Genomic DNA, 19,110 nt, shown 5'->3' on the forward strand with positions numbered 1-19,110 from the left:
GAGTGGGAGAAAGTTTCAAAATTACATTTCAGCTTTCTCTCGATATTATAGCAGTGAAATGTAGTTTTTAATTTTCCCATTCTGAATCAGCTTGCTATAGCTTTGGAAAAATGAACCAGTCTTTTAGTCTTTCTCCCTTCTTCACCCTCATAATGATGGACTTGGATTAAAGAGCCAGCCCAAGTCCAAATCTCTTATTATTTTTCTCACCCCTTCATGATTACATTTTTAGACACACACTTGTATGAAGTCAAAGCAGATTTTATACAATGAAAGTGTCAGTAAACTCTCTTGTTAACGATAGTACAAGAACAAACTGTGCTGATACACTTCACATTTCAAATGACTGTTTATGTTCACTTACACCTACTGCTCTATTTTTGGGCTTCACGTTTGCATGGCTCATGTTATCCTCATACGTATGAACAAATATACTGAGATTGTCTACATCATCAAGAATATATCAGTGAATACTATGGTTCAAGGGGCTGGAAACTAGCCATAGAATTCGAATGATTAATTGTACATTTTTGTACCATTTGTCTCAGACATGGATGTCACTGTCCTTCTTTCCCTCTCTCCCTCTTTTTCTCCTGATATCAGCCTGGACAAATCTGAGTACTCTGAGTATTAAGAACTGTCCTTAATGCACACTGGTGTTTCAAGGAGAGAAAATTTTATTTTTCTATTGGGTTGCCAAAAAAAACTCATTCGAGTTTTTCTGTAAGATATTACAGAAAAACCTGAATGAAATTTATGATCACCTCAATATATAATATAAAGTGTTACTCACTCAGTTGCGCCTGACTCTTTGTGACTCCACGGACTGCAGCCCACCGGGCTCCTCTGTCCATGGGATTCTCCAGGCAAGAATACTGGAGTGGGTTGCCATTTCCTTCTCCAATAATATAAAAGGAGGCCATAAAGTTTTAGACTCAACTAGCACAACATGAAAATAGGATTGTCTTCTTGAAAAATTAATGAGTTGATAGCATAGCTCTGATCAATAGAATCTAATTAATAGATTATTAAATGCCTTATTGTTAAAATGTTTCTCACCATATATTTATTGAGTTTCTATTCTGTGTGAGGTACTGTGCTAGGCACTGGAGATATATCAATAAACAACACAGACATGAATCTTGCCCTTGGAGTGTGAAATCTAATAAAAATTATAATCATTCATTCTCAAATTTGGTCCACAATGTCTAAATCTACCATATTATTTAAAATGTTATTTAATTAATAAAAAGTACTCATGGCTAAATTAATCTCAAGGAGGCCTCTCGCAGGGAGGCACCTGTGAATATTGAAAGGGATAATTTCATTGTAATGAAGGTAGCAAAATTCAGTATGCCAAGATTTATCACACAGAAATGAGCTCCAGACTGAAACTTGGCATATATGAAAGGATTTGTATAGTTATTTATATATGCACAATTATAATGTCTTGGGATAGCCAGTATGTCTGGTCAAAGGAATTTGACTTTATCAAGATTCAATCCTGATGAAAGATTATTTTAATTCAACAAGTTAATACTTGGTATCTGTGTGCATATGTGTAAACACACATAAATGTGCATGCATAACTAGGTGTGTGTGTATCTCTTGCACAGATTTCCTAGTTTTCAGTGGCTAAGTTGAGATGACAAGGGGAATATTACAAATCTTTTTTATGCAAATATCTATGAGCATATGGAATCAACCACTTAGGAAGCAGCCGAAATAGTAAGTTCAGATGAGTTTCATGGGTGTATAGATACCCTTCTGGAGAAAGGTGAAGCTCTGTGGCCTGAGAAATTTCAGAAGGAAAATTTAAATCAACCCCACAAGCAGTACGGATTTTAGCCTGGAAGACTCTTCCCTAGCTTTAGAATAAGAAAACATGTGTATGTGTGTTGTGTCTTATGTAAATGGATCAAGATTCAGCAGGAAGACCACTCTTCCCTCTTGGCTTAGTCCAGTGTGCCTCATTAGGGACAGAGTGTCACAGAAGTGCCTATTTTAAGAATGCATGAGCTTCACAAATGGCCACATTATTAAAAATATGCCTAGGAATGCCCTTGCTTCTGAGAACAGAATTTGCTTCCTTGACAGGAAGGGAAGGTAGTTTTTCTGCAAATGATATGCCTCTAGAGCATCTCTCCAAGGGGACACTTCTTCAATGACTCCCTGATCCATGAGGTTGAATCTTTCTAGGGTCATGATACCTTTAATCTCTCTCCCACAATGATTTATTTTCAGCCTTAGCTTTCCTGAAACTGACAAAATACAGGAGGCTTCTGTGAGGCTCAACATGGCACCCTTCCCTAGGATGCTGAGGTGTTTAAGAAAGGTTGATGAGTGGCTAAATAAACAGCCCATTTTCTCTGCAGATATACCATCTAAATATTGAGGACTTTCTTCTTTCTATCTTAGCACAAAAAGCTTATATAGAGGGAGGAAATAATGTTCTTGCAAGAATTTTACCTGTTGTAGAGAAGAAGATATAGGGTAACAGTGGGAAGGCAAGCAGTATATGAAAGACAGACTCTGGGCATTAGAACTACCCAAATTGGGATAAAACCCTGACTTATTTACTTACTTCTTGTGGTAGTTACTGGTGCAGTTCAACAAATATTTCTAGTTTTCTTCCTTCCAGCATATAGTAGGGGTGAATTTCCCCATCCAGTGTGGAATAAGGTGGAGCCATGCAGTTAGTTCAAGCCAATGATTTTGAGAGGAAGTGACATGTGTTTCTTCCAAGGATAAGACTGATACCCAGAATGAGACCCTCCAGAAGTCTCTTTCCTCTTTGCCACATTGAGGGAATATTTAAGAGGGTGACTAGTCCATTAGTCTGAGTCCTGGAGTTAGTAACAATATCAAGAATAGTCCATAACTCACTTGTGATGGACATATAATACATAATGAGAAATTAATCTTTGCAGGTTTAAACCTTTGAGATTTTGGGGCTGTTTGTTATCTCAGCAAAACCTAGCCTATCCTGACTAAGAAACTAGTTCTGTTATCTTTTAGACTAACCAATTAACCTCTCTGTATTTCAAGCTCAGAGTACATGAAGTGGGGACAATAATCCAAGATCATCATTAGTATTAAATACAATAATGTGCATATGGCAAGTATTAAATACAATAATGTACATAGGGCACTGACACAGTCTAATAGAAAGATTTGACCAATGTTCGTTTTTGTTTTTTTTTTATCCCACTATCCTACTCCTACCTCCTATCTTACACACACACACAGACACACACACACACACACACACAGACACACACACACACACACAGACACACACACACACACACACTTCCCTCCAGTAGATAGCATCTGGCCTTGGTTCCTTTTCCAGATTTCTTCTCTCTACCCACTCTCCACTCAATTTTCCCTTCTCAGTGTCTTTCCATTTAAACTAGATGACAAAATTGGCATTGAATTCAATAGTATTCTCCCCCTGCCCATATACTATCTGCATCCAATAGAGTAAACTGTTTTTTATCATAAAGAAATGAGTCTTAATGATGGGCTTTAAGGAAGTGCAGATATTTAGTAATGGAGATCAGATAGTTTGGATGGGGAATACCTAATACTCTAAAAGTTACGAAAGTGAAAGTGTTAGTCACTCAGTCATGTCTTTATAAGTCAAGTCTTCGCTCAGTCGTAACTTTTTGCAGCCCCGTGGACTGTAGCCCACCAGGCTCCTCTGTCCATGGGATTCAGGCAAGAATACTGGTGTGGGTTGCCATGCCCTTCTTCAGGGGATCTTCCCGACCCAGGGGTTGAACCCAGGTCTCCTGCATTAAAGGCAGATTGTTTATCACCTGAGCCACCTGGGAAGCCCTTTCAGAACACTGGAGTGGGTTGCCTTGCCCTCCTCCAGGGGATCTTCCCCACCCAGGGATCAAACCTGTGTCTCTTCCATCTCCTGCACTGGCAAGCAGGTTCTTTACCACTAGCATCACCTGGGAAGCCTTTAGCATAAAGAAATGAATCTCAAGGATGGGATTTAAGGCAGTGTGGATATTTAGTAATGGAGATAAGATAGTTAGGATGGGGAATACCTAATAGTCTAAAAATTATGTCCCTTGGACAACCACACATCTACTTCTTTCTAAAGTTAGACATGGTAGTAAAACAAGGACAAGAAAGAAGGAGGTTTAAAAAAAAAGGAAGTTAATGAGTTTATTTGTGAAAGCACTATGGCTGAGCTTTGCCGGCCCCCTGCCCCATCCTTAGCTGGCAATCACCAGTCTATCAAGACAGCTACCAGGACATCTTTTGAAATAACCAAAACATTATTTAGCTACCCTTCCAGCATGGCTCAGTGGTAAAGAATCTATCTGCATGCAAGAGATGCAGGTTTGATCCCTGGGTCGGGAAGATCCCCTGGAGAAGCGAACAGCTACCCATCCAGTATTCTTCCCTGGGAGATCCCATGGACAGAGGAACGTGGCAGGGTATAGTCCATGGGGTAGTAAAAAGTCAGACATGACTTAGTGACTAAACAACAACAACAAGAAGCCTCATCTCCCAGCTTTAGGAATATACACATGAAATCCTAACAAACTGTAAAACGCAGAATGATAATAAAGGTGAAGTATTTGGCTTTAATAGCATATATATCATTTACGTCCTTGTAGTTATGGTTACCATAACCAGTGGCTTCTTGATGTAATTACATGGAACATTAACCTAACATTTATCCTTTTTACATTAAGACCCTTTTGCCAATGCCAATAAAAGACGTCAATGTCAATAAAATATTAAAAACAATATTTGGTTTTTATCTTTTAATTTTGGCAATTTGGGAGGGGCAAAATAAATAACCCCCAGTTCTTACCATGGTTGTCTGTAAAGTTTAATCACACAACATACAACTTTTTTCCTAGCATCAAACCAGATTAGCCTAAATATGAATAGAACCACTAAAGATAAGCAATTTAAAAATAGGAAATGCTAAAAAGTAGGTGAGGGACATTTCCCTTAACTCACTAACTTGAAACATATATTTCTATAGTATTGAGCAGTTCAGGAGCCAAAGACAACAGTAAGCCAAACATCTTTTCTTATAACGAATGTAAATGTCCCTTTTATTCATTTCTATAAAACTAGGAAGAAATCTACAAACATGTAGAGTTAAAGCCAAATCTCTAGGCTTAACAGAGGTGGGGATTCATGTCTAACTAAGTAAAAGTCATTTTTCAAAAGTTAAAGGCTGAAATTTTTGCAATTTAATCCAAAATTTTATTAGCAAACTTTAATGATTATCCTGATTGCAATTAATAAAAAGCTCCCAAACAGGTCAACTCATTTAAGTGCTATCTGTAATCATTTGTATTTTAGCATGATGGTTATTACTTATTACCCTGAAACCAAGAAGCACAATGAGATATTGATTACTTTTAACCTTTAGAGCCAAGGATTCAGGAAAGGTTAGAGTAGGGGAACATTCTTCCTTTCTTGGCTGGCAATGTATAGCCTTCAGGAGAATTCAAATGATTCCCATTGGCCAAGTAGATCCAAGATTAGTTTACTCCCTGGGCTGACAAGAAATGATGATGCTTTTAAAAATAACACCCAGCACGTATTGGGTAAATTGTTTCATTTATATAACCAATGGCCTCAAGATGTGCTTCACATCACAGCAAGTCTCAGGCTGTTAACCCTTTACCAAGATTTGTTTGTCAGAGTATTTTGTTGGAATGAGATATTAAAACTAATAGTTTTAATTGGAATAAACTCATCTCATTAAACCAAGTTCTCTGGTAGTTTCCAAAAAGCTGAACACAATCACTAGCCACTGCTGGTCACTAGCATTTCTTTTTGTTTTCTTTTTCCATGACAACATTTAAAAATAATTTTCACATTGTGCCACTGAGAAGCAGTGAGTTCTAGGTAGGGTCCAGCAAAATTATGGGCAAGGGAAACATAACTGTTATGTGTTAGATTAATTTGCAGAACACTTGGCATTATTATTGCCAAGTCGTCAAATTGTTCCAAGTTGTTCCGGAAGGTTGTTATTAATAGTATGTTTTCTGAGGAAAGTTCTGTCTACTTTTGGAACTGCATTTCTGTTGCCAAGGAAACTCCTTTAAGCACAGTTTTCTAGGAGCACACTGCTGCTTTTGTTTGCCAGTGTCCTATTCATATCATCTAAGTAAGCGTTTTACATGCTCCAGCCTTCAGTCCCAAATGTTGAAGTTTTAGCCCATTTAAGTTGCTTTTTCAAACATAGCTAATGCTGGCTATGATTGCCCTCTCTCTTCCTCCCCCCTACTCTCTACACTCTCCACCCAAAGCCCCCTCTCCCCTCCTTCTTCCCACTCTCCCTCCAACATGCCCAAATCTTACTATTCAAGGTATATTTTTTAAAAAACAGTTATGTTAAGAAAGATAGTTTTCACAAGTTTTTGATAAATTAACTTAAATTTGATAATAATTCATAGGTTGTAGCATGAGTCCTTCAAGTGTTAATTATCTTTTCACTCTGAAATTAATGTAGTCATTTCCTACTGACTCCTCTACCCCATTTATTGAAGTGCTGAGGAAAACATGTCATTGAGTCCTGAGCCAGCCCTGTTGTTGTGATTAAGCGTGGTCACATGGCCCATCTCTGCCAAAAGGAGGGCCCTGAGAAAAGGTGACAAAGACAGTGATTTCCTGTCAGCAAAGAGTACGACAGGGCTGTCTAGAAGTGATGCAAATGAGGGGAACTTTCCCCACGGCTTGTTTGATCCACTCTAGGCCAGAGCAGGCCAGGCCAGGGAGAGAGGGAGCAGTACAATACAGCTGAGGCTGCCCAGAGAGCCAACGCACCTTCCGGACAGTAGCTCACCCGCCAGAGACAAAAACTGCTGGCGGGGCTTCCCTTCCTTGCCCCTCTGCACACAGAGCCAGCTATTTTTTGGCATACTATTCTCTTAACATCCTTTTCTTTTTTTCCCCTTTTAAAAAAGCGATGCAAATAGGTATTATAAGCTCTAGCATAAATAGTGTTTCACATATTGTTCAGAAACCACATCCATCTACTTTTTCTTCTTCTAACATTTTCAGGATAAGTTTTGCCCTCTCTCAAAAAAGAACATATATGTATAATATGTTATATATATATTCATAACATATATATATATTCATTCAAGTACTCAAAGCAAACACTGATTCGTCAAAGCCCAAATTAATATGACAGCAAATTTAAGGACTTTTTGAACTTTAAAAAAATGGAACAACAAATTCACTTCTAGACAGCAGTGGAGACAGACTAGGTTTTTCCCTTCTGATTGCTTTAAAAATGATTAGATAATGTTTTTTGCAATATTATAATGATTTTAAGCATATTCTTCTTATCTTAATGGAGTTTTAATCTAACATACAATTAAGCTCTATAATTAATCTACTGGGAAAGAGGTAAAAAATTATCATTAGGTTCTTGTGCCTGATATACCTGGTACATTTTTACCTTGACTGCTTCACTAACTAGTAATTTGCTTCCTTTGAACAATCAAGGTAGAAAATTTGGATATTGAAATTCCATTATAAAGCCTAATTAACAGAATTTAATTTTTTGACATGTACTTCTATTCTGTACACCAACATGTAAGTTAAAAAAAAGTTAATGGACTTTCTTCTATTTTAAGCCTAGTTACTATGACCTGGACCATGAACCAGCCTACTATTACATTTTTAAGAGCTCAAGTTCAGGCATAAGGGTCTCAAGCCACATTTAAAATTATACAAATCAATATAATCCAGAACAAAATGAAAGAGAACTATTGTAGAGAGCTGAATTTACAAAATATAGGACTAGCATTATTAATTTGTTTTCCATGATAGGCTCATAGCTATGACAACATCATTTTGGCATCAATAGTTATAAAAAAAAAATAAGTCAACTATGTCCCATTTTTCTTCTTTAACACTATATTTCTTATTTCCTAGAATTTCTTATCCCATTCCATACACATGTTTATTTTAAAAGTCACATTGGTTGTCTTATAGTACACATCTAAATTCTCTAAAGTAACATTTTCTCCTTTTAAAATTTACCCCTTTTTCTTGTCTGGCTTGTTTTTCCCCCCTGAAACAATTCTTTTTTCAGTGTTTTGGTTTTAAAAACTTGTTTGTATTTGATTTTTTAGCATTTTCTTACCTATTCATTTGTCTACCCATGATTGTAATTTACTCCTTTATTCTTTTTTTCCTTAGGTTAACTTTGTATTAACTAATTTCAACTGTTTTTCCATCTTTTCAATGTTTACATTTCTTTCTCATTTTACAAATAACCTCTTCTTTCCCAGTATATAATATTGATGTCCTTTCATTAATTCCATCTGGCCAAACTATCATCGAAAAAAGCCACTTATGGATGAGAGCTGTGCTCAAAGTCTCTAAGCATTACCTGGCAACAGAGTCAGAGTAAACATAACTAACTCACTTGTCAGAAGTATTATGTCTATCTGTAAGAAATAATTGTGGTTAGCCATTTCTCTATTGTACCGTTTCAATCCCTTATATTAAAAAAAATCCTAACAGAAGATATTTTCATTTCTAAGTATCAAAATAAACTTAATTTCTCCAAGGAAATATAATTTTCTTCATGGAAAATGTAAATTTATCATCTGAGCATATTTCCCTCTCTGCTTTCACTACCAAGAAACCCAGAATAAATTTTTAGGATCATCTTTAGTAGTTGTGTAGGACTTTATAGTCTATGTGACTACATATTGACTTTTCTCATAGAAACAGAATCCAGCCTACCTATATTTTCCCAGTTCTGATTTGCACTTACATATTAAACATATTTTTATTATTTTCCTGTGAAGTCTTATGCCATGCTAAGTCACTTCAGTCATGTCCGACTCTTTGCAATCCTATGGACTGTAGCCCATCAGGTTCCTCTTTCAATGGGATCTCTAGGCAAGAATACTGGAGTGGATTGCCATGCCCTCCTTCAGGGGAATCTTCCTGACCCAGGGATTGAAACCATGTCTCCTGCAGCTCCTACACTGCAGGTGGATTCTTCGCCACTGAGCCACATGTGAAGCCCGTGAAGTCTTATAAACAACCTCAAACCAATAACAAAATAAAGTTAATATGTTTAGTGAGTACTGTATTATATAGAATGAATGAATTTTCCTTTTTCACACAGGACATATTTTTTACAATACTTACACAAATGGAGAAAGATACAGGACACTTGGATTTTTCCCACAAAAGCAGAAAACACGAATAACTAACCGCCTAAATTAAGAACAACACCTTCAGTGTAAATTCCCTGAAAGCATATACATCTTGGTTGAAGTGTCAGTATTGTATTATTTTTAAGCTAGAAGAGTTATTTTTAACCCCTTAGAAGTAATACAATCTAATGTTTTATTGATGTGGAATAGCTAAGGCATTCACTCAAGGCACAAATCTCTGAAGGTGGTATTTTAGTGAGCTTCATACTATCTGAGGGCTTCCCTGGTGGCTTAGACGGTAAAGAATCTGCCTGCAGTGCGTGAGCTGCTGCTGCTGCTGCTGCTGCTGCTGCTAAGTCACTTCAGTCGTGTCTGACTTTGTGCAACCCCATAGACGGCAGCCCACCAGGCTCTGCCATCCTTGGGATTCTCCAGGCAAGAACACTGGAGTGGGTTTCCATTTCCTTCTCCAATGCATGAAAGTGAAGTCGCTCACTCATGTCCAACTCTTTGAGACCCCATGTACTGCAGCCTACCAGGCTCCTCCATCCAAGGGATTTTCCAGGCAAGAGTACTGGAGTGGGTTGCCATTGCCTTCTCCGCAGTGCGGGAAACTCAGGTTCAATTCCTGAGGTGGGAAAATCCCCTGGAGAAGGGCATGACAACCCACTTCAGTATTCTTGCTGGGAGAATTCCATGGACAGAGGGGCCTGGTGGGCTACAGTCCATGGGGTCACAGAGAGTTGGACACGACTGAGCGACTAACACTTTCACTTTCATATTATCTGAAAATAGCTCCTATTCAATAATAACTATAAACACCAGCCCATAACTCCTGAATTTGGCTCTTGGAATTAACCCTTCATCTCTGAAACACCCAACATGATTAGGGGCTCTATCAACTGTGCTCTGTAGGTGGCAGAGACGGCAGTGCTCTGGGGCCTAGAATGAAGCCCCTGGTGGGCACAGCTGCACGGCCCTGCAGGACTGGCTGCCTCTTCTGGGGACATCGGCAACAGGCACAGCTGGCTCCAATTCTCCCATCATGGAGATGCTTCCAGGTCACTCAGTCTATAAAATGTACAGAACGGGGGAGGAACTGTCCTGAGCTTCTCTGAGTCCAAGAATAATGCCACCTTTGATTTGTAGGAATGGAAAATAAAGCTTTTCCTTGGCAAGTGGGTTTTAAATATTTCTCCATTAATAGTTAATGCACATGCAGACCAGCAGAGTGACAGCTCCCTGTGATTATGAATTCTGGCTTCGTAATGCTAGTCCAAATAGGAGCTGAACTTTCAAAATCACAGTGTTACTTTTGACAAATTAAATTGTCCTACTTAGGAAGGTAGGAGGAATGAAGAGAAAGAAAGTGAGAGAGTGGGAGTAAATTCTCCTTGGAGGTGATTCTCAGATTGAGGAAGAAAGAAATGAGAAAAGACTACCTTTGTGTTTTCTAAGCTGATGATACTGCCAATGTTTATTAGAAAATAGCTTCAGAAGATCCCCATGCTGATGCTGAGCCAGACCAAGAAGGGGGAAGGACAGACACTGGCAGCATGTCTCACTGTCTCCAAACAAAGAAGAAAATATATTTAAGGGAGTGGTTACTTTTTAACAAGAATCAGGTCATTCTTAGGGCTCAGCAATTTAAAACTAATCAGAAAGAAAATGATTTTAAATTTCTAACAATCTGAAAATAACAACAAATTTTTTAAACAGATAATCTACTTTATAGCCCATTGCAATATTAAGGATCTAAATTATGTGAGGTTGCATCAACGTATTCTTTGCCTTTCAAAACTAATTGTTTTCCCTTCAAAGTTCCTTGAGCATTCTGGTGGTTTGGGGTAACCAAGATATTACAACAGGTGCTCCACTCAGGAGGTCTGCTGAATGAATTGTCTGGTCTTTATCTGAAGTTCCATATCTAGGAGTCACATGATTTTCTAGCAGAGACAAGAATATAAAATAAAGTCAGGAAGGTAGTACCTAATCTTTTAAGATTAAAGAACATGCTAATAAAAAAAAAAATAAAACAAAAACAACTTCATACTCTCTGACTACCATCTTACTATATTCCTCTAACATAACATTTACAAAAGTGAACTTCAGGGATCAACCTAGGACTGAGCAATGCAGAATTGGGGTGTAGGCATGCCTCTCCATGACAGGAAATCAGCTGAATGATGAAATAGAGAGAGCCCTACTCCTCACCAAGGAGAGGAGGACAAAAGTTTCAAATTCTATGACAACAGGAATAACTGTCCTGATCTACAGTTCCTGGGAATTTACCATAACTCAGTTGAAGTCTCTCTTAAAAGCTGTTCACTCTCATTCTTTTCATTAATAGCAGGAATAGTGAACTTCAATCTCATCCTTAATTGTTATAACTCAACAATTATTAGTTCAATATCAACTATGTAAGATGCTTTGCTAAATAACATAAAGAATACCAGTGGAAAGCATTTTTCTCACTGTTACACAAGCATTTTATCAAATGAACATGACACAGACAAGCTGAGACAGATGAAAATTCTGTGAAAAGAGTTGGGTGTCCTATTGAGTTGTCACGATGACTGGAGGAACACGAATCACAAATACCCTGTAGTGGAAGGAACAGACCTACAAATGAATTTTTTTGTCCAAATGCCGATGGTGCCCCTGGTGAAAAAGGCTGATGACACGTTGGTAATTTTTAGGGCCAACAAATTTTAAGATTAAAGATGATTAAGGTAGACTCAAATGGTATCGGAAGCCTAGAAAGATCTGGGGACCAACTGAAAAGCTTTAGTCCTTTAGGGGTCTCTGTGATCAACTGGCTCCAAATCTCACTTTCCCAAGGCATTGGTTGAATTGATTCCTAGAAAAGCAGATTAGAAAGAGAAATGGGACACTGGAAATGTTGACCTAACCTGAGAATCCCTGGGGATTCTTGCCAAAGGCCTGAAATTAATTTTCTGCCATCAGTTTTTCTAACTCAGCAGCCACCCCAAGTTCTAAATGAGTCCTTCATCAATATCCTCAAGACTGTTTTGGAGATTTCTAAACCTCTGGAATAATTTGGGAGCTTATATAAAGAGAGACACTCCACAAACCTGTAGCATTGCCTTTGGTTTCTAACCTAATCTGTAATTTGTTTATAAGCCAAATGCAAAATTAGTGTGAGTCTAGTGAGCTTAGATATACTGACACAAGTCACAAATCAAGAACTCCAGTACAAAAATGTTTGGAAAAGTACTATACTCCAGAAGTACTGAGTGGGAGGAATAAAGGCCTTCAATATGCCAGAATGGAAATTCGCAGGCAGAGCACTTAACAAGGAAACCACAAGCAAAAGAAGACTGCACTTTTGTTCAGTGATTTCCTATTAATTGTGATGTAAATTATATGAATGCAATTTTGACAAAGAGCACTGTTTCTAAAAAAATAGTGGTTTATGTGCAAAATACAAAATGCATCAAGAAAAACGTTCTTTAGCATCATGGATGCAGTAAAATCTGAGATAATGGCTTATGATTAAATAACTTTCATATGATTATTTTTTTCTTTTTTACCTAGACTTTTAATGCTTTTTAAGTCTTCAGAATAAAGCAAATATTAACAAACAATTAATATAGATTTACAGGCATTTTTCATATGTAAGTCTTGATCCTGGCATGAAATACAAAATCATCTCACTTTGGTTACATTAGGTTGAAATTGTTATTCTAACAATATGTGCTGCCAGACGATGGTAGCTTTGTGGCTAATGTGGACAGCTATCCATACAGGAAACAGCTAGCAGTCAACAAACTTGATTAATGTTGGGCAGAATTCTTTAGGGAGTAAACTACCACTGTTTGCTGAGTCCCTAGGGAGCTTATATCTTCCGTTAACTAAGATGATTCCCAGGGGACACAAATTAAAGTCTACCACACCCTTGAAAATAAATATATCTCTTTAGAGGAGGTAAAAGTTAAAATAACATATTAAAGAAAGGTTACTTAAAATGATAAAAAAATTGGAGAAGAAAGAAGACAACTTCTATTTGACCTTGAATGTACTTCTTATTCTATAAGAAATTTTAAAAAGCTAGAGGGTAGTTGTTTCTTGTCATTATACTGTTGCTGATTCTGTGGTTAGTTATTAATTTTATTTTTTATGATTCACAATCTGCTCTTTGAAATATGCCATATGCTCAAAGCAATTCAAGGATGACAACTGTCAGAATTACTCCAATAAAAATTGCCTAAATGAGGAAGATTTACTGCAGTCTGATATTTCAGTGGAAAGTCCCTCTACCCTCCCCAACTGCTTTTTCAGACACTGTGAATATTGCAACCATTTTTTCAAGTCAAAATCACACGACTGTTTTGCAAGAACTTCTAAGACAATTTAAGTAGAATTGGTGAAACACAGTAGGCTAAGGGTGAATTAACAGACATGGAAAACAATATAAATAGTTATTAGATGGATTGCCTGCAATCAATATGTGAGTTCCAAGCCAGTTTTCTTAAATCACACGCAAATGTATTGACTTAATATGACAACGTCTGTGCTATGTAACAGTAATAAACATTAAATTGGACAAGTCCTGTACCCTGGAAGCAGCAAGCCAACTGGAAGGCTTTTTTTTGTTTGTTTTTAAATCTCTGGAGAGATCTGAGGGGTGGACAGAATCCACCTGAGTGCTCCAATCACAATACATTTTGTTAAATGTTACCAGTCCATTTATCCTTCATTTTATTTCAGTCTATTTATTAATGCAGTTTCATTTATTGCTATTCATCTTGAAGATAAATCTTTGTCCTTCTATAGAATTACACCAAATAGAATGTGATAAAGGGAACTTTCTTGCAATTATGATGTCGGTGCAGTCTGTCAGCACACAGGGGATGGAAATGAGTTTGAGGACATGGAAGGGAATTCTAATAGACACCATGATACATACAATAAACGCAAAAGATATCCTGAGAGAGAGAAAGACTTGTCAGCTAATCAGATCTTCCCCAGCAAGGTAAAGGCAAGAAGGGTAGCTCTAACCTTGTAAAGATGCTGCTGCTGCTCCTCTGACATCATCAGGTCGTGGCTGTCCATCACGAGGGACTCCATGTCAATCAGCCAATCCCAGAGCTCCTGATATTCTGAATCAAAGTCCAGAAGCCTGAAGATAAAGCACAAAATGTATTATGCATAAATACAGTGTAGTTGTTAAAAATCTCATATTAGAATAATATATTCTTGAAAACCTATGATGCTCCTGGGTGATACCTGTAAAAAGAGAAGGAAAAATTCTTGGCTTGGTTAAACAGTGGGCCAGATAGGAACTCAAGCTTGTGACATAGCCATTTTCTTAGATTTTAAAAACATAACATGTAATTCTGATGTTCGTACCTGAGACATATTATGGCTATTTCCATTCGCTCACCCTTTCTGAGGATTTGCAGCATTTGAACAAAATGATTACTACTATGTCCTTGAAAAAGAACATTGCCATATTTAACAGACTGAGACATGGAGGGTCAGTGCCTTGGGAAGGTTACCCAGTCCAGAATCTGGGGTACAAATAGCACTCTCAACATTCACACATCTTTCTCTTTGACTAGATTTTCCATGGATACTGCATGCATCCTAATATATTCATGATTAAGAATACTAATTAAGCTAATTTCTCTATATGATCACTATATACTACCATATCCAAAATATTATTTTCACTGGGAAATGACTCAATCATTTATCTGTTCCTCTGCTGTCTATCTGCCTATCTCTGCAAACGTATATCCTACATTTATTGTCATGGATGAGTAGCCAGCATTTCAGTTTAACACTCAGAGATAGGCTTGAGTGACTCTGGTAAGCCAGTGAGAACCAGGGGCAGATCCAGTATTAGACAGGTGTTCCCCACAGACATGTAGGAAACAAAGGTAAGGACAGGAAGTCAAAACAATGAATCTCTGAATAGCCAGGAATCATTAAAATTCAAAGGAGGATCACTATGGTTTTCAACAAAATAAATCATTAGAATAAGGAGCTTAAAAGGATTAATGTGATTCTCTATTGAAAGCCTGGTGAATAAGTAAAGCTCAGATTCTTCTAAAACACTGTGATCAGAAAATGAAAGTGCAGAATGAAAAAAAAACTATGACTTTGTCCTTCTCCCCAAAATCATCCCTCTAAAAGAAATCTTTGAGTCTTGTCAAACTCTGAGCAAAACCCTATCAGTACTAATGAAGCAGCAGCCTCAGGTATGAATCTGAACTTATCAAGTGGGCATCTTATTACCACCTTGTCCCTGTCTCTGTACATGAAATGACTGCTTTCCAAAAAATGAACATCTGCTTTTCGTAACTTACGATTTAATCTTAATAGATCTGTAAAAAAATTAAGGTGTATCTGGTGATGAAGGAGCCTAGACTTAGAATCGTCTATTTTATTTTAATTACTTTTCCATAATTATAAAGCTTTTTGATTAGAACCATAAGCACCCAGGCCAAGGCTTATCATTGGCTAAGACGTAGAATGAATTAATAAATGTTTAGTGAATTTCAGTTCAGTTCAGTCGCTCAGTCATGTCCGTCTCTTTGCAACCCCATGAACCGCAGCACACCAGGCCTCGCTGTCCATCACCAACTCCTGGAGTCCACCCAAACCTATGTCCATTGAGTCAGTGATGCCTTCGAACCATCTCATCCTCTGTCGTCCCCTTCTCCTTCTGCCCTCAATCTGTCCCAGCATCAGGGTCTTTTCCAATGAGTCAGCTCTTTGCATCAGGTGGCCAAAGGATTGAAGTTTCAGCTTCAACATCAGTCCTTCCAATGAACACCCAGGACTGATCTCCTTTAGGATGGACTGGTTGGATCTCCTTGCAGTCCAAGGGACTCTCAAGAGTCTTCTCCAACACCACAGTTCAAAAGCATCAATTCTTCAGCACTCAGCTTTCTTTATAGTCCAACTCTCACATCCATACATGACCACTGGAAAAACCATAGCCTTGACTAGATGGACCTTTGTTGACACAGTAATGTCTCTGCTTTTTAATATGCTGTCTAGTGAATGTCAGTGATGGATATAATCAATGTAGCCAAAACCTTCAGTAAGGCTAAGGTGGCCTAGAGCTGTGCTTTCAAACGTTACTGTGCATAGGGCATAGCTGAGAATCTTGTTGAAATGCAGATACTGACTCAGTACTTTAAGGGTTGGGTCTGAGACTCTGTTTGAAGTAAGTGTTGGCAACTGGCAACCTTGCTGGTTCTAGATCACACTTTGAGTAGTAAGGACTTACTTACAAGCATACATGAAATCTGAAATAGAATTCCATTTCAAAATACTAACAAACAAGAAAAAACCACTGCAACTGGAACCAATAAACCATTAGGCTTTTTTTTATTCATTCTGTGAGTGATTGATAAGGAATGACTAATAAGCATCTGCTCACACGGTGGGCACAATCACTTAGAAATATCTCCCGAATTATGTTTACTGTTTGTCTCTCCTTGTGCCCTCTCATATTTTGACCACAAAGACAAGGGAAAGGTGGCATGCCATCTCCAAATTAGGACAGTATAATCATAATACTCATATAGGTGAGAATATCCAGGAGAATGTTAAAAGCAAAAGATAAAAGAAGGGAAAGGCTCCCCCCTTCCATCTCAGTGGACTTGGAGAGTAAGAATGAAATAAAGGCAAGAGGAGCAGGTGCTCAGATGTGTGCCCCCTCTCTCTTGGCTTAAGACCTAAAGAAGCACCAGGATGCTTTTCCTGCTACATAGTCTGGGAGATTGCCTTAAACAATGCCCTCACAAGAACCTGAGGTGGGGATATTGCAGAGAGTTGTGGTCAGGACTCCCTTTGCTACTCTGTTCTCTTCCCCCATGATGAGGCTGTTCTCTCATCCTCCCATGAGGTTTCTGGGAGTTCAGCTGGTGAACTTGAGAGAGGCATTACCATGGCAACAGAGACACAATGACCTCTAAGGAGAGCCAGGGGGGCCTCTGAAGCCAGACCCCAGAGAGCTGGCTGGGGCAGTGAAGGCTGAGATGAAGCTTGGTTAGCAGGAAATACCTCCTGAACCAACCCAAGAGATAACAACACAGCCACAGGCCTCTGTCGGGTGCAACCTCATATTGTAATGGCAGGGCCAAGACCCACTTCATGGATCCCAATCAGCCTGCATCCAGAGGCCACATTAAGCCAGAGGGCCTCACTGTACCCCAGAATCACAAGATCACATAAGTCCCTTATATGCTCAGATGCCATCTTGCACAAAAGAAGAAGAGACAGGAATAGGAAATCTGAAAAACAGTATTTATTCCAAGATGTTGTTCCCTAAAGAAAATGTTAATTTGTTAGGAAAGGCTACAAGTATTGTGTGTAAGAGCCTGAACTCTGATCTTAAAACCAGGTTTTTTCCCTTGTTATACCAATGATGTATGTAATTAGGAAGTCTCATAAGTTATCAACCAGCAAGTGATAATAAGGAAGCCTGTTTTCTTTTCCATACATGTATAATTAAAAAAGAAGCTTTGATTATGACTAAACAATTCAAGGGCAAGGGGTGAATTTATCTTTGTATCCCTAATTCCCAGGATCAGTTCAGTTCAGTAGCTCAGCTGTGTCTGACTCTTTGCAGCCCCATAGACTGCAGCACACCAGGCCTCCCTGTCCATCACCAACTCCTGGAGCTTGTTCAAACTCATGTCCATCAAGTTGGTGATGCCATCCAACCATCTCACCTTCTGTCATCCCCTTCTCCTCCCGCCTTCAATTTTTCCCAGCATCAGGGTCTTTTCCAAAGAGTCAGTTCTTCGCATCAGGTGGCCAAAGCATTGGAGTTTCAGCTTCAACATCAGTCCCCCAATGAATATTCAGGACTGATTTTCTTTAGGATTGACTGGTTGGATCTCCTTGCAATCCAAGAGACTCTCAAGAGTCTTCTCCAACACCACAGTTCAAAAGCATCCATTCTTCAGTACTCAGCTTTCTTTATAGTCCAACTCTCACATCCATACATGACTACTAGAAAAACCATAGCTTTGACTCTCTGGACGTTTGTCGGCAAAGTAATGTCTCTGCTTTTTAATATGCTGTCTAGGTTGGTCATAGCTTTTCTTTCAAGGAGCAAGTGTCTTTTAATTTCATGGCTGTAGTCACCATCTGCAGTGATTTTGGAGCCCAGGAAAATAAAGCCTGTCACTATTTCCATTGTTTCCCCATTTTTTGCCATGAAGTGATGGGAATGGATGTCATGATCTTAGTTTTTTGAAATGCTGAGTTTTAGGCCAGCTTTTTTCACTCTCCTCTTTCATTTTCATCAAGAGACTCTTCAGTTCCTCTTCACTTTCTGCCATAAGGGGGTGTCATCTGCATATCTGAGGTTACTGATATTTCTCCCGGCAATCTTGATTCCAGCTTGTGCTTCATCCAGTCCAGCATTTTGCATGATGTACTGTGCATCTAAGTTCAATAAGCAGGGTGACAATATACAGCTCTGATGTACTCCTTTCCCAATTTGGAACCAGTCTGTTGTGGCTCCAATTCTGGAACCATGTCCGATTCTAAGTGTTGCTTCTTGACCTGCATACAAATTTCTCAGGAGGCAGGTCAAGTAGTCTGGTATTTCCATCTCTTTAAGAATTTTCCACAGTTTGTTGTGATCTACACAGTCAAAGGCTTTGGCATAATCAATGCACAGGATAGTACTTGCTAAATGATGATGAATGAATGTAGATAATGAAACCAAAAACTTTTACTAGGGCAAGAATGACTTCAGAAGAGCAATACATGATAGAGATAATATTTCATTTTCAAATACCAGTTGCGATACAGACAGGCTTCCTCATTCATTCTGAAGGTGAGATTTTGCCTTCAGTACACAATGGTACATTTGTTTACTTGAAATGATTGTATGCAGTATATTCTCAATTAATGTGAGCTGTCTTCCCATTCTTTT

General features: G+C 38.4%; 1 protein-coding gene and 1 long non-coding RNA gene across 6 annotated transcripts in view; one reads left to right on the plus strand and one right to left on the minus strand.

Moving 5' to 3' along the window:
- AKAP6 (A-kinase anchoring protein 6) overlaps positions 1-19,110 on the minus strand; it is a 571,209-nt gene that overhangs the window by 102,229 nt on the left and 449,870 nt on the right. For all 5 annotated transcript variants that reach the window (XM_081547988.1, XM_081547989.1, XM_081547987.1 and 2 more), the window contains one exon: positions 14,202-14,322. In XM_081547988.1, coding sequence (XP_081404114.1) covers positions 14,202-14,322 — 121 coding nt within the window. The remainder of the gene's footprint in view (positions 1-14,201; positions 14,323-19,110) is intronic.
- Positions 3,189-12,290, plus strand: LOC145528861 (uncharacterized). The gene is made up of 2 exons (XR_014070746.1): positions 3,189-3,781; positions 8,974-12,290. It is a non-coding gene; the product is annotated as an uncharacterized LOC145528861 (long non-coding RNA).

The sequence above is a fragment of the Giraffa tippelskirchi genome, chromosome 12 (assembly GCF_054371585.1).
Source record: "Giraffa tippelskirchi isolate mGirTip1 chromosome 12, T2T-mGirTip1v1.2.pri, whole genome shotgun sequence".
In the NCBI taxonomy this organism is placed as follows: Eukaryota; Metazoa; Chordata; class Mammalia; order Artiodactyla; family Giraffidae; genus Giraffa; species Giraffa tippelskirchi.